Source organism: Balaenoptera physalus, assembly GCF_965194825.1.
Source record: "Balaenoptera physalus genome assembly, chromosome: 16".
In the NCBI taxonomy this organism is placed as follows: domain Eukaryota; kingdom Metazoa; phylum Chordata; class Mammalia; order Artiodactyla; family Balaenopteridae; genus Balaenoptera; species Balaenoptera physalus.
In genome coordinates, this window is record NC_138898.1 from 69,114,557 (window position 1) to 69,142,238 (window position 27,682).

General features: G+C 49.4%; 1 protein-coding gene across 3 annotated transcripts in view; it reads right to left on the reverse strand.

The window, feature by feature from the left end:
• SYT17 (synaptotagmin 17) overlaps positions 1-27,342 on the reverse strand; it is an 83,471-nt gene extending 56,129 nt beyond the window's left edge. Inside the window, exons 1-5 of one of the 3 annotated variants that reach the window (XM_082432555.1) lie at positions 27,295-27,342; positions 23,130-23,147; positions 22,328-22,476; positions 16,123-16,271; positions 12,712-13,331 (exon numbers count right to left, since the gene is read on the reverse strand). In XM_082432555.1, the coding sequence (XP_082288681.1) occupies positions 12,712-13,331; positions 16,123-16,271; positions 22,328-22,476; positions 23,130-23,147; positions 27,295-27,327 (969 nt within the window). In that variant the 5' untranslated portion in view covers positions 27,328-27,342. Of the gene's footprint in view, positions 1-12,711; positions 13,332-16,122; positions 16,272-22,327; positions 22,477-23,129; positions 23,153-23,284; positions 25,409-26,718; positions 26,870-27,294 lie in introns of those variants that run through there. The other 2 variants (XM_082432556.1, XM_082432557.1) reach the window with 2 other exon arrangements.
• Positions 27,343-27,682: the final 340 nt, after the last annotated feature.

The following is a 27,682-nucleotide window of genomic DNA, read 5'->3' on the forward strand; positions in this document are numbered from 1 at the left end:
TTCCTGGACCCACATCTGTAGAAGGTGGCAAAGCTGGGACTTGAACCCAGGTCTGTATGACTCTAGGGCCTGTGCTCTTAGCCACTACAGATCCTTTCCCTTGTGGGGTAAAGCAGTATGTGCCAGTAGTAAGACCTCCTGCCTGCTAATCAGGTGACCTAACTCTAGTCTCCTTTCTGTCACTGAAAGCTGTGTGACCTTGCATAAGTCACTCAACGTCTCTGTGCTGCAGTTTTCTCATGTATAAAATAGGATTGGTTCAAATCATCCCTGGTTCCCCTTCCAGTTCACGTTATAAACTAGGAATCAAAAGCTCACTTTAAGGCCTGAAATGTAAACTACATTTGTATTTTAGGAGGAAGAAACAAGAAGGACTACATAGAAAGAAACTTCTAGTTAATGCTGCCTTGTAAGGTTCTGGTCTGCGCCCAGCCCTGGCTGCATAGTAGTGCCAACACTGCTGGTCACCAAACCTGGGCAGGAAACCCTTTTAACTAACACACACAGAGGACAGGTTTCTGATGAGAGGGTCAAGGCTGACAACAGCTCAGGACAAGTTAAAGACAGCTTCTCATTAAAAAACTGACATACGCCTTGTCAGGGGCCTTGCCTATTTAGGTATCATATGGTCAATGATCACCAAATACAGTATGCAGTCAGAAGAGGCTGGGGCGTGTACGGCCCCAGGCAGATCCCAGGTACTAGGCCCAATCAGCACATGCCTCTGGGTACCTCAAATCATCACCATTTTTGCTATTAAAAAATGTCCTAAATTCCTTCTAACTTCGTTTGCCTGGGGCATGGTTAAGACCAAAGTAGCACATATTGAAACACGAATTGAATTCTAAGGCCAGTTCCTCATGGCTCAATCTCAATTGCTCCCCAACCTCTCCTCCCTCTTTTTGCCCTCCTCCCTCCTCAGTTCCCTCCCCAACCTCCTGGTGCCTGAGCTCCTGGTCACCACTATTCAGTGTATAGTGAAGGTGCCAGGTGCTTTGCGTGCCAGATCTTGGTTTATCAAGAGGCAATATAGTGGAGTAGAGTGGCTAAGTGCACAACCCTGGAGCTGGACCAGCCTGGGTTCAAATCCCAATTCTGTGGCCTTAGGCATGTTACTTAATGCATGCCTCATTTTCCCCATCCATAAAATGGGATGATGATAGTAGTGAATACAATAGAAGCCTTAGCACCATGCCTGGCACATGGTGAGTGCTATGTAAGTCAGATGTTGCTATTGTTATCTTCACAATGTTCCCCCAACTCTCCACACAGTAAGCATTATTATCCCTAATTTAAAGGTGAGGAGTTGAACCCGAGTTCATTCAGCGGTAAATGGTGAAGCCAGGACCTTAACCAGGTCAGTCTAACTCAAAAGCTAACACTCTTTACACAATGATATTTATTCAATTCAAAAAACACCTATCAAGTTCCTTCTAAGTGCCAAAGCTACAGAGAATAAATAACAAAAGCTGATGTTATGGAGGGTCTGGCTAAGCCTTTAGCTGTGCATGGACAGAATGTGGAGGGGGACTTTTCCTGTTGATGCCAGAACTGGCTGCCTGGGCCCAAAGCTGGGGACTAGAGAGAGGCAGCAAGGGGCTGGCAAAAACTGGGCCCAACACCTCCCTCTGGGATTTTTAAGAGGCAGAGACCTGGTCCTGCAGTTTTCAAAACCATCCTCCTTTCCCACCTCTATAAGCAGAAAGGAAGTACTGGCCGAGTGGGGAGAGCTGGGGATTTTCCCTGCCCACCCACTCAAAACCGAGAGAGACCGGCTGCCAAGAGGGTCACTTGCAAACATGAGGCGCCTCCTCAAGAAGGGGAGACCAGCGCCTTTTTCTCCATGGGCATCCACTTAGCCAGGGGTCTTGCTCATCTGCTTTGCACCTTCCTGCCCAGAGGAAAGAATGGACAGGGAAGGGGGAACGTGGAAGATCCTGCACTCGGAGCCTTCGACGTGGCAAGGTGAAGTGTGGCGATGCTGAGGGTGCACCCCAGCCCCCGGCCCTGACCAGCCCTCAGACCCTCTGCCCACAGAGTCTCAGGCCACCAGGGTCCTCTTGAAACCCAGTCCCCCTAAAACTGAGTTCCTCTGCTGAGTTTACGATGAACTCTCTCTCTATCCAAAACTTTACTCCCTTTCTTTTCCTGAACCTGTTCCCCTCAAGATTGAGGATTACCAAAGAAAAGGGGGGATGGGAACCATATACAAGCCCCTTTGAAGTAAAAGCCTTTTGCTTTAGTTTCCCAGGCCTCCCTTTGATTCTCTGAAGGCTGGCTCAAGACTTCATGATTAGGAAACGTGAAGATGCAGAAACAGAATAGCTATTGGGCCGGGAAACTGGTACCAATTTAGACTATAAATCTGCCACACAGCGGGATCACCCAACTCCCAGTTCCCTGAAAGACACAGATACAGGCCTGATGCACAGTCCTAAGTTGTTTTTATAGGAAGCTGACCCCCTCCAGATGGAAACTGCTGATCGCAAGAACATAGACCCTAGGCTGGTTGAAACCAGAAGGCTGATGATGATTGAAATTTCACCTTGATGCCAACCAATCCAAGAATTGTGCACGAGCTGATCACACACCCTGCAGCCCCCTCCCTCCCATTGCCTTTAAAACCCCCTCCCTGAAAGCCATTGGGAGTTCGGGTCTTTTGAGCATGAGTAGCCCGTTCTCCTTGCTTGGTACCCTGCAATAAATGCTGCACTTTCCTTCACCACAACCCAGTGTCAGTGGGTTGGCTTTACTGCACGCAGGCGAGTTGACCCTGGTTTGGTTTGGTAACACTCTCTCCTCAGATGCATAAGGCAGGCTGGAGGAGCCCGGGGAATTAAGCGCTTCTGGAAACATCCTTCAACCTGTGCCTGCTGGGAGCTGGTGAACACATGCCCCAGTGCCCCCCACCCCTGGGGAAGCCTACACCGAGAGCCCAGGAGGGTCACGATCCAGATGCCCACAGTGGGAACTTGCCTGATAACACTGGTTCTTCTTGGCATCACCCCCCAAATAAAATACTTGCACTCAAATCTTGATCTCAGGGTCTATTTCTAGGGGAGCTCAACCTAGGCCAATAGATGACTCTCTCAGGGGGCAGTGAGCCCCAGAGAAGGGAGCTGGGATTGGACCATCTGACTAGGGCCCACCCTCCAGGGCTGCTCCTCTCCAAAGGGACCCCAACAGTAAGAGGCCATGGGAGACACTCCCAGGGCTAGGAGTCCACCCACCCACCGCCAGGACATTCCAAATAGTTGACACATGCCTGCCACCAGTGCCAGCTCTTGAACCGTGCCTGCCAAGTTCTTCAGTGGGGACATTAGCCAAAGACGCTTCAGCAATAAAGAGAAAACTGTGGCCACGGCAGTGAAATAAGGAGACAGTCATGCTTCCTTCTCTGAAACTGCACTCCTTCCCACTTCAAGGCCTCCAGTGGTTGTGAGAATCCACACTCCACTGTGCGTGAGGAGGGCAGGATGAGGGAGGCCAGGTCCCTGAGAATCCTCCCTGGGACTTCTGGAACTTTCGGGAAAGAGGATCTCTCTTTCCACTGGTGTGGCCCAGCTGGCAGGAGGTAAGCCCGGGTTTTGCTTCCCTGGGGAAAGGGCCTTCCTGAGAAGAAAGGCAACGGACGAAGGTGGCGCTGAGGAACATTCCAGCTGAGAGATTCCCAGGATACAACCTGGACCCCAGACTCAGTGGAGCCTGGAGCCCACACAACCACAGACTTTCCTCTTTGACCAAAGCCAGTTTGTGATGGGTTCTGTCGGCTGTAACCAACATTTTGGGAGCCACCTAAGAAAGTAAATCTCTTACTTCAGAGTCATGCAATTTTTCTTCTATTGCTCAATCAAAACAGCAGTCCCGACACTGACACTCAACTTGGTTACCAAATCAGACTGTCCTTTGGCCTCTTCCAAAGATCCAATCAGTTTGGTGCTCCTGAAGAAGGCCACCAGCTCACCCCTCAGACTCTGAAGGCTCTCCTAAGGGGCTCCAAGCAAACACAGAATTCCTTTGAATGGTTCCAAAGGTGGAAAGAAGCAAGATACACACTGATATAAAAATCTGGGTATACTTACGAGAAATACAGTCTTATCACATCCAAGTTACACGGGGTAAGTCAATTTACAAAGTCCTCAGCCAGGACTTCCTCCTAAATAGATTATTTCATAGCGGTTATGGATATGGGCTTGCAGTCAGTCTCAGGATCAAGTCCCTACTCCAGCTGTGCAATTTTGGGTAAGTTTCTTAACCATCCTGAGGCTCAGGGTCCCCATCTATAAAATGCAGGTGCCAGTGCCATCCATCTGGTGGGGAATCGTTAAGTATTACACCGAGCCCAGGGTCTGGTACGTGGTGAGAACCAGAACACGCTTATTGCCTCCACCTCTGACTCTTATGCAGCAAAGGCAACACACACAGACTTCACTTCCTAAGCCACAGGGCCCTGAATTATAGGCACTGAAGGTCTAAAAGGCGTTCCTTTGGACAAAGCAAATCTCACATTAAAGCAGTTTTCAGCAACATAAATATCCAGCGGCCAGATGTGCAAATACCACTTTTGACTAAGCACATTTTCTTTTTCTGGGCTCAAATCAAACATTGTTCCTCAGCAGGCAATGTGGCTTTGTAATAGAAGATATTACACCCCACATGACTCAGAATTATCCCCCAAGAACATCTAAGAGCACGCTACCCGGAGCCTGCTCCTTTCCCAGATGGCTCCATAAAATACCATCCTGATGGCAGCCTATATCGGGCTTGCAGGCAGCCAGGCCAGCTCGTTAAACCAACACAGCAGCCGACCAGCGAGACCACATCTCAGACCTGTCTGTCCAGCTGCAACAGCCAAGCCCCTTCAACATTCCACTGGCCACCCAAGTGCTTCCCAGAATGAGGTCCGCAGTTCACTTACGTCAGACTCTCCCAGCACATTCACTCAAGTGCAGGTTCACCCAAGACTTAAGAAATCGGAATCCAGGAGGCTGAGGTCTGGGAACCCCACAGGCACAGCTCCTGGCTGATTCTGATGCTCGGGAAGTAAGACAACAGCAGCATTCCCTGTTTGATGAACCCCCCCTCTGTTTGAGAGCCCTCATCTACAGCACCCCTGAAGCTGGAGTGTAAAGGCTAAGGGCTGGCTCTGGGGATCAAAGACTCAGCCTTCAAACTGTCTCCCAAGCTGGCCACTTGTCAACTCCCCCTCACACCCGGGTCCGGCCAGCACCACCTCCCACCTGGAAGCCCGCAGCATATTACTCCTAACTGGTGTTCCCCAACATTTTCTTATGAAAGCTAACAAATACGGAGAAGCTGAAATAATTGTACACTGAACCCCTTTAAATACATCACTGAGCTCGTACAATGAACAGTTATTAATTCTGCAACTAATATTTTGAAAATATGCTATATTTGCTTTATCGCATATCTATCAATCTTTTTCTGAGTGCATTTTAAAGTAAGTTGCAGGCACGAGTGACCTGAACACTTCAGCAGGCATATCATTAACCAGAATTTGATGTTTATGGCTCTTTTATTTTTCAGATAAAATTTATATGCAATGAAATGTGCAAACCTTAAGTGATGAGTTTGACAAATGCATACACCTGTGTATCCAACGCCCTATCACTATTAGTCTAGAAACTTCCGTTTGGCCCCTTTCCAGTCAATCCTCTTCCCCAGTCACAACCACTGTTTTGATTTTTCACCATAGTTTAGTTTTGTTGTTTCTTGAACTTTATATATATGCAATCATCTATATGGGCTCTCTTGGGTCTGACTTCTATTTCTCATAATGGTTGTCAGCAGGATGTTCTACTTAGCATAATGTTTGTGACATTCATCCATGCTGTATTGGTCCTTTTTCCTTCCCATTGATGAATAACATTCCATTATATGAATATACCATAGTTTGTTATCCTTTATCCTGTTGATGGACACCTGGGCAATTTCTAGTTTGGGGCTATTACATGTAGAGCTTCTTTGAATATGCATGTACAAGTTTTTGTGTGGACATAACGTTTTCATTTCTCTTTGGAGTGGCACTGCTGGATCGTGGGGTAGATATCTGTTTAGTTTTACAAGAAGCCACTAGAATTTCTTCCTAAGTGGTTACATCATATGATATACCCACAGCACTGCCTGAGAGTTCCAGTGGCTCCACATCCTCAGCAACATTGAATGTTGTCAGTCTTTGTGATTTTAGACATTCTGGTTAAGTGGGTTGTAGTGGTATCTCACTAAGGTTTCAACCTGCATTTCTCTGATGGATAATGAAGTTGAGCACTTTTCTATGTGCTTTTAGACCATTTGCATGAGTCTTCTTCTGTGAAACATCTGTTCAAAATTGTTGCCCATTTAAAAATTGGATTTTGTCTTTTATTTTTGAGTCATTGGAGGTTTTTTTTTTCTTTCATTTTTTAATTGGGGTATAGTTGCTTTACAGTGTTATGTTAGTTGGAGATCTTTATGTATTTTGGAAATATGTACTTGTGGGTCCCCCAGGAACAGTTCTCTCCAGGCAGCCTGGCTGGGTCACCCCTCCTTCTCAAAATACTCCAAGGCTTCCCGTCACCCCTAGGAATAAAATCCAAGTCTTTACCTCAGCCTACAAGATCAATGTGATGGGGCCTTTTAAGCCAGTTCAACCTCAACTCCTGCTGCTCTCCCCTCACTCACTCTCCACCAGCCTTCAACACACTCTGCCTCAGGGCCTTTGCACATCCTGTACTCACTGTTAGGAATGCTCTTCCCCTGGACATCCTCCAGGCTCACTCCCTCAACCCTTCCAGCTCTCTACGTAAATGCCATCTCCTCACCCACCTAGAACAGCTTCCCCACTCTCACCACTCAGCCACCCCTCTCCAGCCCCTTATCCTGCTTTATTTCTCCTCCTGGCAGAGACAATGCCAACAGGCATGATGTGTTAATTCATTCACTGAGTATCTCCGTCCACTAGAATGTAAGCTCCAGGAGGGCAGGGGCTCTGTTTTGCTTGCTGTAGAGAACCAGTCTAATGTCCTGGTTATGGTACATCACTTTTTAAGCCAAAGAGCCTCAGTTCTACCACTCAGCACAGAAAGATTACTTAACTTCTCTCTGCCCAGTTTCCCCACTTTGTAAAACGGGCCCTTGTGAAGACAGACAAGTGAGCACATGTAGAACATTGCTTGGCTCATGGTAGACACTCAGGAAACTCAGAGAGAAATTAGTAGCCCCAGCCCCTAGAACATGACAATCACCTAGCAAGTATTCATTGACTAAATAAATGGCTGGTTTATATATGTACAATATTTTTATTGTATATTTATAATGTACAGTATATTTATAATTTTCCTCAATTCGAGGGACTTTCACAGCCAGAAGCTACTTTCTCCTGAGAAGAGTTTATAGCCCTAGAGATGCACTGCAAGGGAGCGGGCAGCAGGTACCATGTCTCCACTTGACACGAGCAAACCAAGACCTACGAGGTTACATGACTCCAGTCACAAGGGAACTAGTGAAAGGGCTGGAACAAGAACTCTCGTTCTTCCTAATGCTCTGTGAGGTTCTGGCATGCCCACGGGACCTCTGCTCTTTCCACCTCCCTCCCCCTTCCTTCCCCAAATCACAGGATCTCAGGAGAAAATGAACGTCCTTCATCCTGAATATTTTTCTGGCTCAAAAAAAGGCTGAAGAAATAACTGCACACCCATGTTCACAGCAGCATCATTCACAATAACCTAAACGTGGAAGCAACCAAGCATCCATCAATGGACGCATGAAAAAAACAAACAAAATGTGGTCTATCCACACAATGGAATATTACACAGCCTTCAAAAGGAAGGAAATCCTGCCACATGCTACAACATGGATGAACCTTGAGGACATTATGCTAAGTGAAATAAACCAGCCACAAAGAGACAAATATTGTGTCATTCCACTTATATGAGGTATCCAAAGTAGTCAAACAGAAAGTAGAGTGGTGGTTGCCAGGGGCTGGGGCCAGTGGGGTGTGGGGAGCTACTGTTTAATGGGGACAGAGTTTCATTTCTTGCAAGATGAAAAGAGTTCTGGATATGGGTGGGGGGTGATGACGTGTGGGTATGTACTCAATACCACTGAAAGATGGTGAATTTTATGTGATGTGTGTTTTGTCACAATTATTAATAATTTTTTTAAAAAGAGTTGAGACTACATGGATTTCACCTCTAAATGGCCAAAGTATCAATTCACTTCAATCCACCTGGATGAGAGAATTTCTCTCAGCGGCCACTATAACTTCATACCACATCAATCACATCACACACTTCGTTATTTCTATGTCTTCATTTCCATTATCTTTTGGCCCAGCGTTCTCAATGTGACCAAAAAATCTGCAGTAGATCCATTAGCTGCTAATTTCCTGAATGTCAAGATCAAAGACACAATGTTCAAAGGCACAAAACAACTGGGACATTCTGCCGTGAGCCAGAAGATGCCTATATGCTGGCCCTACAAGCCAGCAACCTATAGGTCCCCACAGGGTCTCCACGGCAGAGACCGTAGAACTAATAAACCTTCAGAGTTGCTCTGACCCATATACCGCGAAGTCAGGCTGAAAACGAGAAACTGCTTCCACCCCCCGCCCACGCAACTGCATCTTCGGAGGGCTCTGGTGAAGGCAGACGCCTGCCTCCAACGGAAATCAGCGGTGATGGCCAACCTAACGGCCTGGGCGTACTGTGTGAGGATTTCGTTTTCTGTCTCCAATGCAGGCCTATTTTGCTTGATGTGGATTTTTGTTCAAAACTGGTATCTCCTTTTTCACACTTGGAATGAAAACCAAAGCAGCTACATGGAGATCTGCCCCTCACATCACCTTCCCCTTGGCCCAAACCCGACCCTTGACAACTGTCTCTCCCTGGAAAACCCTCCTTCCCCAACAGGGAACAGCCCAGCTCCCGTCTTGCCTGTCATGGCAGACCCTGCTCTGTCCCCCCAACCTCCATCCTCCCCTTCACCCCACAGCAGGCTTTCTCACCCTCAGCACTACGGACATCTTAGGCCAGATCATTCTGTGTTGTAGGGTCTGTCCTGTGCGTTGCGGGATGTTTACCAGCATCTCTAGTCTCTACCCACCAGAGGCCAGCAGCAGTCTCCCATCCACCAAACCCAAAACGTCTCCCAGCACTGACAAATGTCCTGGGACCAGAACTGTCCCTGTTCAGAACCACTGTTCCACAGTATAGAGGCTTTAGGGAGGCCCAGGGCTGCCCGGCTGAAAATCGGATTTCCCAGTACGGTCCCCGCCAATGAGTGACAATGTGGGCTGGCCGGCTCCCTTGTCTGAAGGAGGAAATGCTGCAATGAGATCCAGGACCCAGAGTCCCCTCCCCACCACACACCAGGCTGAGGTTCAGCCTTGCTTGGCTGTCACCCTTCATCTAGACCACTTCACACCCACCCCTGAAGGGTTTTCTCTTGGGTCCCATTTTGGGTTGAATTGTATCCCCCAAAGGTGTGTTGACCTCCTAGCCCCCAGTACCTCAGAATGTGACCTTATTTGGAAATAGGGTCGTTCCAGATGTGATTATTGAAGATGAGGTCATCCTGGAATAGGGTGGGCCTCTAATCCAGCATGACTGATGTTCTTACAAGAAAAGACACAGACACACACAGAGAGAAGGCAGGCTATGTGAGGGGGAGGCAGAGATGAGACTGATGCAGCTATAAGCCAAGACTGCCAACAACCAGAAGCTAGAAATAGGCAAGGAAGGATGCCCTCTAGGTTTCAGAGGAAGCACGGCTCTGCCAGCACCTTGATCTTGGACTTAAAGCCTCCACACTCTGAGACAATAAATTTCTGTAGTTTTAAGCCACCAATTTGTGGTGCTTTGTCACAGCAGCCCTAAGGAAACTAATCCACACTGAAATCCTATCTCAAGCTCTGCTTCTCGGGACCCCAACTGCAGACAGCTGACCTTCCCACTCAAAGAGTATAAATTCCAGAGCAAGCTTGAGATGGCAGATATGAGTCCATTCTTCCCTCAGTTTCCATGAGCCTTTCTTTACATGAGAAAGAAGAAGGAAGGGAGGAAGCGGGGAGGGAGGGAAGAAGGAACTTTACTTTGGGGATCCTTCTTTCCTCCATCCTCCACTCATTCAATAAATATTACTGAGCACCACCACCTGCCAGGCACTGTTCCAGGAGCAGGGGAGGGAGCGGTGAACACACAGACCAAAGTCACTGCCCTCACAGGGTTCACATACTAGCAGGGGAGACAGACCATAAAATGTACGGTCTACTGGATGATGACAAGTGCCATAGAGAAAAATAAAGCAGGAGAAGGGGACAGGTAGTGCCCGGGCATCTGATACAAATGATCCCATGGTCCTGTCTGGGCGAGGTCTCAGCTCAGGCAGAGACAGCACACCTGGGGCACCCCAGCACACCTGGGCTCCTTCTCTTTTCTGCCCCAGCCCTTCTGTGAGGTTTCGGGAGCCCACCTGGCCAGTGTGCTAGGACGGGGTCCACGCCCATCCCAGTGCCAGAATGGCAACCTTCAGAACCACCACTGACTTTGACATTCCCTCCTTCCCTGTCTCCTCCTTAGCCCTCACTCCTGCTTCTTGGGATTACCTCCTAAATTAACGATCTGCACCCAGGCCCCTGCCTTGGCCTCAGCTTTCAGAAAAACCAAACCAGGGCAGATGGGCCAGGAAGACTTTCCACTTCAGGCAAGGTAACCTTTCAGCCAAGACCTAAAAGAGCCAAGGTATGGGGATGTCCAGATTCTCTACCTCCAGGGCCTTCCACTGACGTGAAGAGTGGAGCTGGCAATTTGGAATTTATTTTGTCAGGTGGGTCTCCCTCTTTCAACATAATTTTCTTGCCAGTTGAAAACCGAGTGATATCAAATATCGAGGAGGATACACAGAAAGCACTAAATATATCCTGATCGTGTGACGGGAAAGAGGATTTGGGATTATAGCAGACATTGCCAACATCGTGCCCACCTTCTCCTGACCGTGACCACTTCAGCCTGCCAGCTCCTGCACTTTTTTTTGCATTTGTGGATGTCAAAAGTCTCTGTACCTGCCAGTGTAACAGGACAGAAATACCAGGAAATGAACCTCCCCATACCCCAGCCCTCATTCAGTGGCTGATAGGAGGTGCTGTACAAAGACCCCGGCTCCCTCACCCCTTAGGTGGAAAGGCTCTTAGGTGTGTGTCTGACACTGGCTCCCAGTTCCCCCAGCAGGTTTCAGCTCCAGTCACCCACAGTGGTGGTCGGCTCAATAACTGCACCCTTCATGCGACTTTCCCACCCCCTCCTGGTGTTTCCTCTGGTGTCACCTCCCTATTAAATGACTTCCCCTGCCTCAGGGTCTTCTTTTTCTTGGGGAATCCAAACTAAGAGAGTGATAGCTTTGAAGATGTGTATACACACACACACACACACACACACACACACACACACACAGTGGAATAGCCCCTCCAGTCCTCATGTTTAACACCTGCACCCCAAATGTGATGCTATCTCATCAAATCCCTGGCCAGCAGAGCTCAGCTTTAGAAGCACCTTGGGGACTTCCCTGGTGGCACAGTGGTTAAGAATCCACCTGCCAATGCAGGGGACACGGGTTCACGCCCTGGTCCGGGAAGATCCCACATGCCGTGGAGCAAATAAGCCCGTGCGCCACAACTACTGAGTCCGCATGCCACAACTACTGAAGCCCATGCACCTAGAGCCTGTGCTCCACAACAAGAGAAGCCACTGCAATGAGAAGCCCACACAGCACAACGCAGAGAAGCCCCCGCTCGCCACAACTAGAGAAAGCCCGCGCACAGCAATGAAGACCCAACACAGCCAAAAATAAATAAATAAATAAATTTACAGAAGCACCTTGATGTATCTGATGCAAAATAATCCCATCTGCATTACCCAAGATCATTGTCCCGGCGTGGATGGTCTAGACCAGCCTCCAACTGGTGGGGTTTTTTCCTTCCCATACACTCCCCTCATATCTTTCCACCACCAGTGGGGGCACTGCTGTCCTCCAGCCCACAGAATGCCCAAGGGAGGGACCCTAAAAGCCCCCCCGGTGAGACAGCCTGGTCCATGGGTGGCTCCCCAAGCAGCCAATTGCTCTTCCCTGGGCTGGAAGAGGGAAGGAAGCTAATCTCACAATTTGCCTGAAAAACATCCATCTATCATCCCATTCTTCAGTCTTCATTTTATTTTTCCCAAATCAATTTCTGAAAGTCAAAATGACTGATGGCTTCATACCCTGGACAATCACTCTCCTTAGTAAATAAACCAGCATCAATGACAAAGAGCTCCCAGGGCAGTGGTGGCTACATGAACCCATACACATGATAAAATTTCACAGAACTACACACACACACACATACACACACACACACACACACACACACACACACACACAGGGAGGTGCACGTGAAAACTGGTGAACAATTGCATAGCGTCTGTAGTTTAGTTACCAACATCAGTTTTCTGGTATCGCTAATGCACTCGGATCGTATCAGATTTATCATCGGGGAAGCTGGATGAAGAATACACAGGACTCTCTGTACTGTTCTTGCAACTTCTTGGGAGTCAAAAATTATTTAAAAAACCAAAGGTTTTAAAAATGCAAAAAAAAAAAAAAAAGTTAAATACTGAGATAAAAATAATCATTTTTTAAAAAGCTCCCAAGAGGAGACGCTGCCAACCCACCCCTTACCTGAGAACTGGGAATCAGCGCCTTCCACCAGTGTCCGCCCTTCACCAAGTCGACCTCGCACAGAGGCACGGCCACCTTGCCGATGACACAGTGGCGTGAGAACTTATCAAAGTCCAGCACAGTCAGAAGCAGGGTCCTCCTCTGCGCCTCCAGGAAGGGGATCTCGAAGGTGTAGCGCTCCTCGAACACGGGCTTCTGGGTCTTGCGTTTGACCCCCGTCTGCTTGGAGTTCTTCTGGTCCGGCAGGAGGCAGATCTTGACGTAGGGGTTGGAGTGCGCCATGTCCTGGCGCGCGCCGTCGTGGGAGATGGGAGGTGGCAGGTCCCTGGCCTCGATCACGCGCACCGTCAGGTGGTTGTGCAGCAGGTCGTACTGGGTGCTAAAGTGCAGCATGCCCAGCTGGTACTTGGACAGGATCTCTGCGTCCGTCAGAAAGTCCACGTCGTCGCTGTTGGAGCCGAGGGAGTACAGGCGGGGCTCGAACTTTCTGAAATAGTCATCCGGGGTATAGGTCCGTCTGAGCACCGAGGGCTGGATGGGCTCCTTCTTGGCGCTGAGAACGCCGAACTCGATGGGTTTAATATCGATGAGTGGGGAGCTGGGTCGTCTGGAATCTAGACCTACACACCCATCAGAAATAACAATGAACATCACACCAAGTACCGGACCGGACCTGGGCCGATCTGTGAGACTGATGACATTTCCCGATTCTCACACTGTTCGCTCTGCTTCATGATGCTCTTTGCCAGGTGCTCTCCACTCCTGGAAATCCTCTTATTTACTCTATGGGAGGCAGCCTGGCGGTACAGCCATCCCCGTCGCCATCATCACGGCAGCTAAGTGCCAGGCACTGCCCTAACTGCACTGCGTATATCCAGTCATCTAATCTTCACAAGGTATTAGCCAGTGACTGTTATCTCCACTTTACAGATGAGGAAACGGAAACTTTAAGTCACTCGCCAAAGGTCACACAACTAGTAAGAGGAGGAGTCAGGAGTCAAGCCCCACCTGTCTGGCCCCAGAGTCTGGCTCTAACCATTACCCTATACTGCCTCCACTTTCACAGAATAGGCTCTGGGGCCAGAGTGCCTGAGTCAAATTCCAACCCAGCTACTTCCCAGTGAGTGTGACTCTCTAGTAATGAGCCATGTGACTCCGGGCACATTTTACACACTCGGTTTTCCCATCTGAAACATGGAGTCAATCACAGCACCCATCTCAAAGACTGCGGTGAAGATTCACTGAGCAATGCACGGAGAGGGCTCAGCACAGAACGTGCACGTGGTTAAGAGGCACTAAATGGTAGCTATGACCCATCTTCAAGGATCACATTCACACCTCGTCACTTACGGGGTACCTCTCCCCGGCAAGCAGCAGAGTTCACTGTTCCCAGGTTCATCATTCCAATCTCTGCTCATCCCTCTATTCTAGCAATGAGCTCATGGCATTCTTTTTTCATTTTTAAAGCACTTAATTGAGGCATGATTGACATACAAAAACCTGTCTATATTTAATATACACAAGTTGATGAGTTTGGAGATAAGTATGCACCCATGAAACCGTCACCACCATCTATACCATAAACGTATCCATCACCTTCAAAAGTTTCCTCCTGCCTTCTTTATTTATTTAACTTTATGTGTGCAGTAAGGACATAAGATCTACCCTCTTTTTTAAGTATTCCATACAGTACTGTTAATTTTATGCACTCTGCTGGACAGTCAATCTCTAGAACTTACTCATCTGGCATAAGTGAAACCAACGCCTGCCTGGTCCCAGCTCCCCCTGGTACATATTCTACTCTCAGGGCTTAGGAGTTTGATTATGAGATGCCTCATATCAGTAGGATCGGTATTTGTCTTTTCATGGCATCTTGTTAAGTGCCCAAAGCCTGTCTTGCTGGCTAAAATCACGAGCCTTTGCCGGTGCGTGGCTGCACTCTCTGATAAATGTGTGCTAAATGCAGTCATCTCTGTATAGAACTGGGCACGAGATTTAGGCATCATCTAGACTAGCGCCATCCAAGAGAAAATAAATGCAAGTCAGATACGGATGTACAAGCCACAAAGGTAACTTAAAATTTTCTGGTAGCCACAATTTTTTAAAACTACAAAGACACAGGTGAAATTAATTTTAATATTTTACTTAACCCAATATATCCAAAATATAATCATTTCAATATGCACTCAATATAAAAACATTTTAGTGAGACACTATAAATTCTCTTTTTCACACTGGCTTCAAAATCCACTGGGTACGTAACAGGTGCGGGGCATCTCAGCTCAGCCGCATGTGGGTGGTGGTCGCTGTAGGGCACAGCGCGGGGCAGGTCAGCCCTCTCATTCTACAGACGGAAAGACTGAGGCTACAGAAGCCCGACATCCCCTCCATTTCACTATTTCAAGCCCTTGAACTTTACTTCCTTCTTCTTCCCCACCTACTCCCGGGAAAGATCAGACATCAATCATTTCCAACTGAGTGGATTAGTTTCATGAATTTAAGCTTTTTCCCTGTTCAGTGAATTTCAGACATCAGTTAAACAAGACAGAGGAGGTCCATTTGGGGAGTGACAGGAGATTGGGAGTCTCTGGGCTTTCTCCTCCCCACCCAAATCATGCCATCTGGTCAAACACACAGGTTATACATCAGAGTGGACAAACTGAGTGGCCTGAGGGCCACATTCAACCCAGAGGTACATTCTGTTTGGGTTTAAAAGTAAGGAAGTTTCATATAAAAACCCAGACTGCCAGTTTCTCTTTCCAAAGATCAGGCAATACAATCCCACGTGGCAAGAGCTGAGTAGTAGCTGCCCCCGTTCAATGAGACATTAGCTTCCTAACTGGCCCCAATCCCCACCCTGCCCTAGTACAAGGCCAAGAGTCGGCTGCCATTTGTCACTGCATTAGGGTGATATTTATCTCTCTCCAACCCTCTGCACTCAGTCACTGACACAATCCATTTGGCCCCTGAAGTCACTTGAATTTGCAAGCCCTGCTGTGTAACATGGTAACTAACGCTTGCCTTTCGGGGTCCGAAATGATATATGCTGACAATGTCATCAACTGAGCCAATTCAATGAAACTTGTGATCAGTACTACAAAAATCAATCAAAATGATCGCTTCTTACTGAACTTGGAAGAAATCAGGTGCGATGCCCTCCTTTGTCACACTGCCATTATCTCTCTGTCATCTTGTCTCCTGGACTGTCACACCACTTCACCCCCTCCCCAGAGATGACCCTTTCCTTCACGTCTTTCCCAGGGATACTCCTGAGTGTCTGGGAATGCCAGCTTTCTCCATTTGTCCTGGGGACCCAGATAACGGGGGTGTACTTCATGGACCCTGAGTGGCAGCTGAGCAGCAAGGCTTGCTCGAGCCAAGACCCCTGACAGTCACGGCAGAGAGGCTTACTTGAAATCCGCCGGGTCAGGCTGTACGTAGACTTAGATGTGTCTGAGGACGAGCATCTCCGATCTGGGGAGTTGGTCCGTGGGGTCAGCGGGACTTCACTGGCCGTGTGGACAGAGTCCCCGTCCTTGTCACTGCTCCGGCTGGCCAACCTGCAGGAGAGAGGAGGTCTCAGTGATTGTCAGAGAATCCCCAGGGACTGGCATCTCTGTCCCGTGGGAGACAGACCCATGACGAAACTTCTCTCAGACCCAGTTTATGCAACTTGGAATAATGCAAATTTGAAATAAACTCTCAATAGCCGTTAACTCTCAATAACGTCTTGCTTGTTGCACAAAATGTGAAATGATATAAATGAATATTTCCCAATTTAGAACAATCTGCCAAGAATTTGCATAATTTCAAAGCTGAGGCTGGGGTGGGGGAGGGTATGTAAACTTATTCAGGATATTGCCACACGGAGGGCGCCACTTTGACTAAACCAAGACAAGACCTGTCAATCTTCAGTCTGGAAGGGAGAATGTGGCTGTTTATATGCATCAGAACTTCTGCAAGTGGCTTTTGGTAAGAAGTGTCCCGCTATTTCAACAGTCACTGTGTCTATAACATCTTTAAAAAATATCCTAGGGCTTCCCTGGTGGCGCAGTGGTTGAGAATCTGCCTGCCAATGCAGGGGACACGGGTTCGAGCCCTGGTCTGGGAAGATCCCACATGCCGCGGAGCTACTAGGCCCGTGAGCCACAACTACTGAGCCTGCGCGTCTGGAGCCTGTGCTCCGCAACAAGAGAGGCCGCGATAGTGAGAGGCCCGCGCACCGCGATGAAGAGTGGCCCCCGCTTGCCACAACTAGAGAGAAAGCCCTCACGCAGAAACGAAGACCCAACACAGCCAAAAATAAATTAAAAAAAAAAAATATCCTATAACAATGTCACTCAAAGTTTCTTAGAATGGCAGGGCTGCGGCTACAAAATGGCCCTGAGAATCAGTGATTTAAGAACAACATACTGATGTGTAGAAACAGCTGCGAATTAGCAGCAGCCACAACTCAATGTGCTCCCAATAAGGATGAGAAATGCTGAAAAAATGGAAAGCACTTCGGGGGGCGGCGGTACAAGGTAGTAATTAAGAGCTAGCTCAAGGCAAGTCCCTCCCTCTCTCTGTGCCTCGGTCTCCCCATCTGTAAAATGGGACTAATAATAGTACCTGCCTTACCCAGTTGCTGTGAACACTGAGTTAACATATATAAAATGCTTAGAACAGTGGTTGGTATGTTGCAGGTAAGTGCTCAATACATTTTAATTGATGTTATTACAGCAGAGGTGGCTTTAAGATCCCCCAATACTCACATAGCTACTAAGGACGCTGGGAGGGGGAAGGAGCGGGGAGACAGCTTGCAAAGTGGCCATGAGATTGATGCTGCCGATAGCAAGCCCCTCAGCCATCACGGCCGTAGACCAATACCTTCAAGACAGCATCCCCCAACTTGACATTTAAACCTGAGGCGAAACTAGTCTTGAAAAATGCAACTTTCAAATTCTATAAGGTCTGCAGATGCAGCCTGTGCATGACATGAGACAGATCTGATGTTCCTCCAAAGCTAGGGTCCCAGCCAGGACAAACGGGCATGTTACGGGGCGAAACGCCCAGTCCTTGCCTCCAGCTCCTGGTCTGTAAAAGGAGAATGGAGCAGATGAAATGTGGGGCGTGGAAGGGAGCAGGGGAGAGCACAGAGATGCGATCATGCTAGATCAATCCTTCTTCTCTCTCTCCCGTAAATGAAAGTAGCAGCATCTCCCAAGGAAGGCAGGACCAAAATGTGACGGCCACTGGGGCCCCTCCACCTGCATGGCCTGTTTCCCGGCTGTCATACCTCACCGAGGCCGCTGCCTCCACCTGTGAAGTCCCATCAGTCTTCAGGGATCAGCTTAAATGCCATTGCTTCCTGAAGCCTTGGTCGAGTCCTCTCAGACACGGTAGCGGTGTATGCCCAGCCCACCCCTGTCCCTTCTGCAACCATCAAGCCTCCGTGCCCTCTGTTCCTTCCGCCTGGAATGCTCTTCCTGCCCTCATCACCTGTCTCGTTCCTCCTCATCATTCAGATCTCAGCTGCAATAGCACCTCCTCAGAGAGGCCCCACCCTGTCCCGTCACCTCCTCCCACCCCCGTCAGTCCTTATCCCTGCACCTTCTTTTTCCCACCTCAGCACATAACTCTTCTTCAGTGTGGCCTGCCTGCTTATCTTCTGCGTCTGACACTAAGCCATAGCTCCACGCGGGCAGGGGCAGTATCTGCCTTATTCACCACTGCCCTCCTTGCTCCAGCACGGCACCTGGCACGCTTGGGTGCTCTGATTTATTTTTTTCAGTGAATGGGTGAATGAATACACCTTTCCAGTGGTTCTTACCTGACTTACCTTGTGTCACTCTGATCTGAGTGCATGCCTTGTCACTCCTCCCATAACAGGGTACAGATCTTAACAGTGGGATCTGTACTTACTATGATCAAAAGTGCCAGGTGCTGAGCACCTACTATGTGCCAGGCACTGTGCTAAATGCTCTGTATGAACCATCATTTCATCCTTGAAACAATACAGGAGTTAGTCGTTATGAACCACCCCCACCCCCTTTACAGACAGGGAAATGGAGGCCCCAGTAGGGTGGAGGGAGGGATGGAGAATTGACCTGCACCACTGTGAAATGGCAGAACCCCAGTGGAATCCAGCAGTACCAGACTCCGGATCACATGACCCACGCTACAGAGCTGGGCATCCCCTGGGAGGCCTGTAAGAGCCCTGCACTTAGTAGGTACTCAACACATGCTTGTTGGACAAAGAAATAACCTAATTCACTCTTCAGTGAGTGTCTTTCTGGCACTGCCCCAAAAGGAGCCAGTCGGATTGTACCATTTTTCTGACCCTCAGCAGCCCAGCCCAGCCCAAGAAAGCTGGGGGACCCACATGATGGAAGCATATGTGACAATTAATGGTGTGTCCCCCCAAAATCACACACACAAAGGGCCAGCTCATCTGCCACACGCCACCCCACAGAGAGGCATGTTCTGTGGTTCTTGGTTCAAATGCCACAGTAGGAACAGCACTACAAAGCCTGTACACTTGACATTTCTACTCCCTGCCTGTTTGATAACATGCAACTGCCTGCTTGGTAAATAAATCTGAGGAAAGCACAAGCTGTAAATTCTCTTTTTGAAGGATTTAACCTACCTCCCCTTTACAGATTTCTCTTAATATTTTGCATGATATTGACAGTCAATAATGTACTCAGTGCTGCCCAGGATTCAAGGAAGACCTGGGTCATCTTAGGAAGCACGAAGGTCATGTACAGCTGCTCAGACTGTACACTGCACTACTCTAGGTGGTCCCATTCATAATGACCACCACGTGAAGGGCACCTCCTGAAGCTGTGTGGTGTGTTGGCTCTGCTGGAAGGTTCCAGCCCACTTCTCTGCTTGTGGCATAACCAAAACAAGTGTCTTCCCTGAGGGTCCCACCCCAGAAAAAATCCCCTGCTTGTACAAAGGGTCAGCAGCCTGGGCAAAGCAAAACTATCCTCCAACTCAGTGGCCGTGCATCTGTAACACTCAGCATCTGGGGCAAACAGATACCAGGCTGTGATTTTCAATGTCTATCAGGGGTCTACTCTGGTTCAGAAGAAAATCCAAATTCCTTAATTTGGCATTTGAGACCCTACACGACCTGAGCTCGCAGGCTCGTTTTCTATGATCCCCCCGATTCGTGGCGTTTGTCCACCCTGGATCCAGTCACGGCACCCAAATTGTTTATTACCCAGGTCTGCAAACTACAGGGCCAAATCCACTGCCTGATTTTGTAGAAGTGTTATTGGAGCGCAGTTATGCCCATTCACTAATGAACTGTCTATGGCTGCTTTTGTACTACAAGGATAGAAGTGAGTAGCTGCAACAGAAACTAAGCCCATGAGGCTAAAATATTTACTATCTAGCCCTTTACCGGAAAAGTTTGCCAACCCCTGTTCGACTAGCTTACTAGTTCATGTGTTTCAGGTGGAATAACCCTTTCCCTGGTTCCAGGACAGTCAAGAAACCCAGGAATGATCCCAGCACTTTTTCCTCCAAGCAAAAGTGACTGGATCAAGTGATTGGCACACGACCCGAGCCAGGGCAATGAGAGCCTTTCCTGATACATTTGTTGCTGTTAAAAATGAGGCAGAGAAAAAACTAAGCTTAAGAATGAGGCCAAAACAGAAGAAACAGAAAGAAAGAGAGTGAGAGCACGTACATGCACGCCCATGACATCATTTGAGCCCCTGGATCCAGCTATGCCTGCAGTCATTCTCCCAGGATTTTTCCATAACAAAGCTCTATGCAAGACTGTCATATGGGTGTGCAGGGTGTGAATACACAAACTGAACTTATATACCTGCTGTATCTCCTATACTAGAGTTTAAATCCCCTGAGCAAGGGAACAGGACTCTATCTAGCCTTGTAGGGCAACCTCTAGAAAAAAACTACCAAAGAAACTGAGATTAACTTTTCGATAGCATGACTGGTACTTTCAGGACTCAATTTCTGCCTGCAGGTTAGTCAGTTGGTCAACAGCTATTTTTTGGAATTAACAAGATAGCCCTGCCGTAACAGAGCTGGAATTCTTCTGAGCATGGCTTTAAAGACACCAGATGGGCTGAGCCAACCTCTGTCACTGGAAAATGGGAATGATCTCTTGATTAATGAGCTGGTTTCACCAAACATCTCAACTCTATGCACACCTGCAGGATTCAGGCTACAACCTGTGAGTAATGGAAGGTTCCTTAACATTACCTTTATCAGTTTAAAGAATCTCTATCAATACCTAATAATAATAGAGATGAATACTTACTACTGTGTGCTCAGCACGTTACGTGCATATCTCATTACTCTTAACAGCGACCCTATAAAGTAAGTTCTATTACTTTTCCTACTTTACAGATGGGGAAACCCAGAATAGGGTAAAAAGAATCACTTACGTCTATGATTACCAACAAGGTATCAAGCATCCTTAGGTACTTTTCCATACACTAATTCATGCAATTGCCACAACCACCCTATAAGATAAATACTATTCTTTTTATCATCCCCATTTGACAGACGGGAAATCAAGGCACAGAGAGATCAAGCAACTTGCCCAAGGGAACAGAACTAGAAAAAAGTAGGAGAAATAGGATTTGAACTCACAGAGCCTGACACAGAGCCATTTTGCTATGGAAATATTTGATACTTGCTTCTAAGAAAATAAGAGGACTGAGGCATGACCCCCAACTTGGAGGGAAAGATGGGGCGCCAGAAGCTTCTGGAATCTTAGCCCAAGGATTTAGCTGAGACAGCACTGGATCCCCACTGAGGCTCCAGCTGTGGGCCCTCACACTGTCTTCCCACCTCTCTGAGCCTCCCCTCCATATCATGAGAAGTGGCACTTGATGATTCCCATGCCCTGGCCCTCTAGACTCAACCCAGACTCTCCGGCCACATTCCTCTCCCAGCCACAGAGAGGTGGACCAGACACGTGGCTGAGAAGCTTCAAAACTGCGTTCCCAAAATATCTGAGCGACTGGCAGATGGAGATGTTGTATGCAGGCGCGGGAGGAGAACGAATTGGAAATAAAACGAAAGATGCCAGAGAGAACATAAACAGCGAAGGAGGACACGATGGCGACTGGAGGTTCTTTTCTGCTTCCCTGTTTCTGAAGTTCCTGCTCAAACCAGCAGAGAGGCACTTGTTTGTTCATGCTACCCACACCAAATACTCATTGAGCATCTAGTATGAGCCAGGCACGGGCCAGGTGCTAGGACAGTTTGTCATATGGACTTGGATTGAAACCTTTAGAATTTGGACATCCCTTGAAGAATATAGATGCTCACAGATCTCTTTTTCTGCTTGGAATGACACTCAACGTGATTAAAAGTGCCCACATGCTTAGCATTACACAGTTCATATCTCAGAAGGCCCTGTGTGAAACCAGCTAAACTGAAGCCCCACCCCCAGCTGGTCTCACCAGCTTGCCAAACGCAATGAGGCACAGAGCACATCCCATCAGCAACTAAGAGGTCGATGGAAACTCAGCCTTTCCCCCTTTCACACCCCAAATCCTCCTTCCCGTGCCTCAAACCCCCTCGCAGAAACAGAGAAAAGAAAGGTCTTAAGATTGCTTTCCAGGAAGTTCGGAGCAGTTTTACTTACAGCCAGGGAGGAGTCTGGGCAGGGAAAGGTCCCAGAATTTCAACTTCATCCTCACTTGACTGGCAACAGCTGGATTCATAGCACTTCTGACAGCAGTGCCGGCAAGTCCATCTGCAGAGCAGCAGATCGGAGATTCTAGAAAGAAAACCCTGAGGCCATTGGGGGAGGTGGGCAGTGGAGAGGGGCAGAGGGGAGGTGTAAAGGGTGGGGAGGAAGAAGAGGAAAAACACCCAAAATTACAAGCAGCCGATCCCTGATGAGAAATAACGACATTCAGGAGGTCTGTCTCCGCCACTGATCACTTAGAACAAAATGTTTTCCATTTCTATTTACCAACTGCAGGCACAAAGATGGCAAACACCAACCTGCCCGAGCCATTAATAGCGAGCAAAATATTTGCAGGTATTTTCTTTTGTAGTTTATGTGAACGTCTTTCTTGACATGTGGGTGGTTTATTCAACATCGTGAGGGCTATGCAATATGTTCTCAAAACACAATGAATATTACTTTGTCTTCTTAAAAGCAAAGCAAAAATATTTTTAAAAAATAATCTCATGACGTGAAAGTAAACAGAGATAATCAAATGGAATAAGTAGGGGGTGGGAAGGAAAACTTATCTCATCAACTAGCGTCTTTTCACCGGGATCTCCCTTTCGTAGAAGGGGATCGAAACTGTGCCGTTATCAACATCCGGTTGCTGTTTAATATTCAATATCCCCGCAGCCCCACATAAGGCTCCAAAATGACAAGCAAGCATTTCTTGATTAGAAGCCAGACCAAACAAATCACCGAATTAACTCACCTCGTTTAAAGGTTCCAACTGCCCTTTTAGAGATCCACGTGAAGCCAAGGGGCGCAGAGGGCGAGGGGGGCGACAGAGAGAGAGAGACAAGACCAGTTTAGCAATATTCCAGCAACCCAAAAGAAAAAAAAAAAGCCCTGCTTCTTTCCACTTACCATCCTGGGAAGGGAGCTGACCTCCTAACAAGGTGTTGCTACCTTCAGGGTTGCTGGTAGCCTCCTGGCTAACCAACACCGAATAAATGGGAAACTTTAGCATTTCGATTTGATTTGCACCGTATGCTGTTATGAATCAGAGAGGGTGGATAGATAGTCATGCTATCCAATGCAGCCACACTTCAGGAGAGGAGCAAACCTTCCTATACAGAAATAGCCATGAAGCCAACCCAAAAGGACATGATTAGCTAACATGCAGGCAGGCACAGCGTGGATGTGACTTGGCTCCCCCGCCCTCCCCGAGGCCCTACCTTCCAATTCTGCTCCAATGGTGGGGAGCTTCATATGACCACCCACAAATAGAGGGAGCCAAAGAAAAGAAAGCCAGAGTCTGGTCCTCGGGAAGAAGGGAGGGGCTCCCTCCCTTCTTCAGCCCCACCTCCACCCCAGTTTCTTCTCTCCGGTTCCCAAGGCACAGGCTCCCCCCACCCTCTTCCGGGAGAGAGTCTTAATGGCTTTCCAAACGGGCCAAGTAAACCAGGTAGGTTAGGAGGAGTCTCCCACAGAACTCAGAACTTTGAGTCAAGAGGGAGAAAGTTAACTGGCTTTTTCAATTCTCTTGCGAGGAGGAGAAAGTCTTAATTTGGTACCATTGTATGTGACATTTTTCTAACAGTTGCAAATCCCATCCCCGCCTTCCTTTTTAAGCAGAGAGCAGACCCCAGGCTCAGAGCCTTGGAGACAGCCTACCCATCTAGAATCCAAGAATGTGGCATTATTCTCATTGTGTTTATTTTTCCTGTTGCCGGCTCTTTATATCACATGACCCTGGTTTTCTATTATGGTAATGACATAAAGTTTCCTTTTCATACTATTTTTTAAAGTTAAAGTGCAAGCCCATTTATAGAAAAAAAATTAAGTGAATAACAGCACAGGTGGTTCGCAGCTCATGAAAAACTCAAAATCCTTGAAGTGATAAGGGATTTACTGCAGCTTGGGAAACAAAGTCTCGGGCACTAATCACACGGAGGGGGGTGAGGGGGAGGGTACGAAACTGAGTGAAGAAGCACTAGTCCTGGCCTCACCAGTGGCCAATCATGTGACTTGGGCAAGTAGGGGTGGCGGGGGGCACTCTGAGCCTCAGTCAACCTCTTTTCTTTAGTGGAAGGGCTAAGCTAGGACACTATGAAAATGCTTTGTCCTGCCCAGCTGCACAATATCTGAACCCTTTCTGTGGCTTATGAGAACCAGACGGTTTGTCAAGTCCAGTTGGAACCTGCTAGGCACCGGGGACTGTCCTGGCCAATACAGCGGTGAGGTGAACAATGCAGCAAAAAGCTATGCCCTCGTGGGGCTTACATGAGAAAGTGCTTTAAGATGCTTACGGTAAAGTGCAAGGATAAAGTGATGCTTTTTCACAACAAGCCAGGCTCACAGGGAAGTGTCTCTTGGGTATGTAGTGATCAACAGAGACCCATTTCTAAAACCATGATAAGCAGAGGCAAGGCCACCTCAGGGGCCCCAATGAGGTATAACCACACAGCTTTCTCAAGGCCCAGGTGCAAGGTGACTGTCAGGGCGCCAAAGAGAAACAAAGGAAGATGAAGAAAGAGGAGAGGGAAGATGCTCTGAGGCTCGCAGGCATGCCGAGTCTTTGAGGCTCGGTTTCATGTGTTTGACCCAATGGAGGAGAAATGACTCAAGCCAGAAAAAAAAGGAGGAAGGAGGAGAACCCAGATATTCTAGAACAGGGGGTGCAAGCTATGGCTAGCAGACCAAATCCAGCCTGCAGCCTGTTTTTCTATGGCCCTCCAGCTAAGAATGGTTTGTATATTTTTATTTGGTTGAAAAAGAAACTTAAAGATGAATACTTCTTGACTCATACAAAGTATATGAAATTCAGTTTCAGTGTCCCCAGACTTTTACTTAAACATAGCCATGCCCGTTAACGTACTACTGTCTATGGCTTTTTAGTGCCAGATTCAAGAAGTTGTGCAGCCCTCCAAGAAAAAAGAAGTCTTTACTATCTAGCCCTTTACAGAAAAAGTTTTAACACCTTGTTCTAGGAGGAAAGTCAACATCACCGGGCCATCCTCATACCAGATGCTTAACAAATCCCCCACCGATCCCCACCATCCCCCCTTTTAGGCCTCGCCACGACCCCTAAGCACCTGTACGGCCTTGGGCAAGTCACTTAATTACTCTGTGCTTGAAGGCAGTCATTAAGACCCGCAGAAGCCGGTTCTAACGTTGTTCCTTTCTCACTGCATTGTGCACTCTGAGGGGCAGGGACCTGCTGCTTTCTCAGCTGTGTCCCCACTGCCCATACATAGTAGGTGATCAGCCAAGTGTCTGTTGAGCAACTGTCGGACAGCGCCCCTCCCGACAACATCCACACAGTAGGTGAACAGTAAATGTGACCTTCATTGAACTTGAAAAGATGACCTAGGGATTCCATAAAAGAGAAGTCAATGGAGCGAATCTAAGCCAGGAGAGGGATGGGGAGGCTATGGCCTAGGTGGCAGAGCAGAGTTCCTGGCAGGTGGAAAAGTCTAAGGACATGATGAGGGGATGCGTGAGCCAAAGGGGGACGAGGGGACCGGCAGCAACCCCAGCTGTAGCCGAGGGGAGAAGTGAGCCCAGATGCACCCCGATTGTGGGAGCCTGGAGGCTTCTCTGCCAGGCTGAGAGGAGCCAACCCCAGAAGCAAGCAGCTCAGCGGGTCTGACTGCATGACCTTGGCGCTGACCCGTTGCCACTTCCCCCCCATGTATTGAGAAGAAAGGTCTTTCAGTCAAGCAGCGCCTCCTCACCACCCCCCCTAAAAAAGGTGCTTGTAAATTATTTCAGCCTAAGGATTCTTGGGGGTCCACAACTCCCAGACCCCAATGCAATGGCCCAAAGTAATCGGCTGCCCCTCAACACCACCAGCGCGCCTCTGGTGTGTCCCCCACCGCTCAGCACCCAGTGCCCGGGAGAGACGACGTCCTTGTCCCTCCTGGCCGGAACAGGCTCTCTCCGCCGGCCAATTAGCCGGAGCCGTCACCAAGGCAACGGCAGCTGGCGGGCCGGGCGGCTGGCGCGCCCCGGGCCGCCCTGCCCGCGGCCCCTCCCCTGGGGAGGGGTGCATGAGGGAGGGGGTGGGGGAAGGGAGAAGAAAAGTCCGCCCCACCCCCATTCCTTCCCCAGGAGGCGAGGGCGCGCGTGAAGAGTCCGCTTAGGGCCCTTCGTCCCGGGGTGCGGGGGTCCCCAGCCTCTTCTCCTGGGGCGCACCCCCCACTGCTGCACAGGTAGCCTGCGCTCAGACACCCTTTTTCTCCAGGCAAGTTTGTGGCAGCGCAGCCGTGTGCCCTCCCTCCCGCGCGCTCACAGTCGCAGGGGGCGCGGCACCCCTCACCCACACCGCGGACCTGGCCCCCCGGCCTCAGCCCTACCTGAATGTACGCCATTTTCGCCCGCGCGCACTCACTCCGGCCCGGGCATGGCGCCGCCACGGCCACTTTGCCCTCGCCAACCGGAGAGAGGGGAGAAAGCAAAGGGGGAAAGAAAGAAAAAGGCAGCCGGGTGGCCCCAGACGTGACTGGCGTGGCTGATGAGCGGCTCCCGCCCCTCCGTCGGCCGCCCCGTCCTTGCCTTCCCCTGCGTTCCGGCTCCCGGAGTCGGGGCCGCCTCCCAGGTTGGGAGAGCTCGGGCGCCCAGGGCCTCCGCCTCGGCCTCCCTCGCTGTCCCGCGCTCCCCCCGAGGCGCTCCCCAGGCTGGATAAAGGCCGGGGCGCCTGGGGAGGGAGCCCGGGGCAGCCACGGAGACTGCAGCGACCCCGGCGCGGGCGGGGCCGGAGACGCTGGGGCCCGTGCGCGCCAGAGGCGGGGGAGGGGACCGCGATGGGGAACGGGGTGGGAGGGGGCGGTGCGCGGGTCAGCCCATCCGGTCGGCACCGAGGCTGGCACCTACGAAGAGCAGGGCCTCCGAGGCGGCCGTGAAGCCGAAGGGGCACGTGCGGTCCAGCCCACCTTGTAGTCTGGAGCTGGGAGAGTCCTCCCCATACAGCCCTCTCCCAGACCAGGTTGGAAAAACTTTATTCCCGCCCCCCTCCCCGACGCGCCTAGAACTGTTGCGGTGAGGAACGCAAAGGCCAAACGAATGGAAGCCTCAAGTTAAGGTGGGGCCTTGGGCTCCCCGAGGGAGATACAGCGGCCAGGGTGGCAGGGGCGCGCGGAGAGACCGGTGCGTCCTTTTACCCTAAAGACCTGCCGGACTTGCGCCCTGGGCGCAACAGGTCTGGCGCGGGACGGCCCAGCAGCGCCACCCAGCGTCGCTCCCAGCGTCCTGCGTCTCTGCCCGCTCGAAGCTCCGCGCCAGCGAGCGTGCGCCCCCGGGCGTGTCCACCCGCCAGCCTGC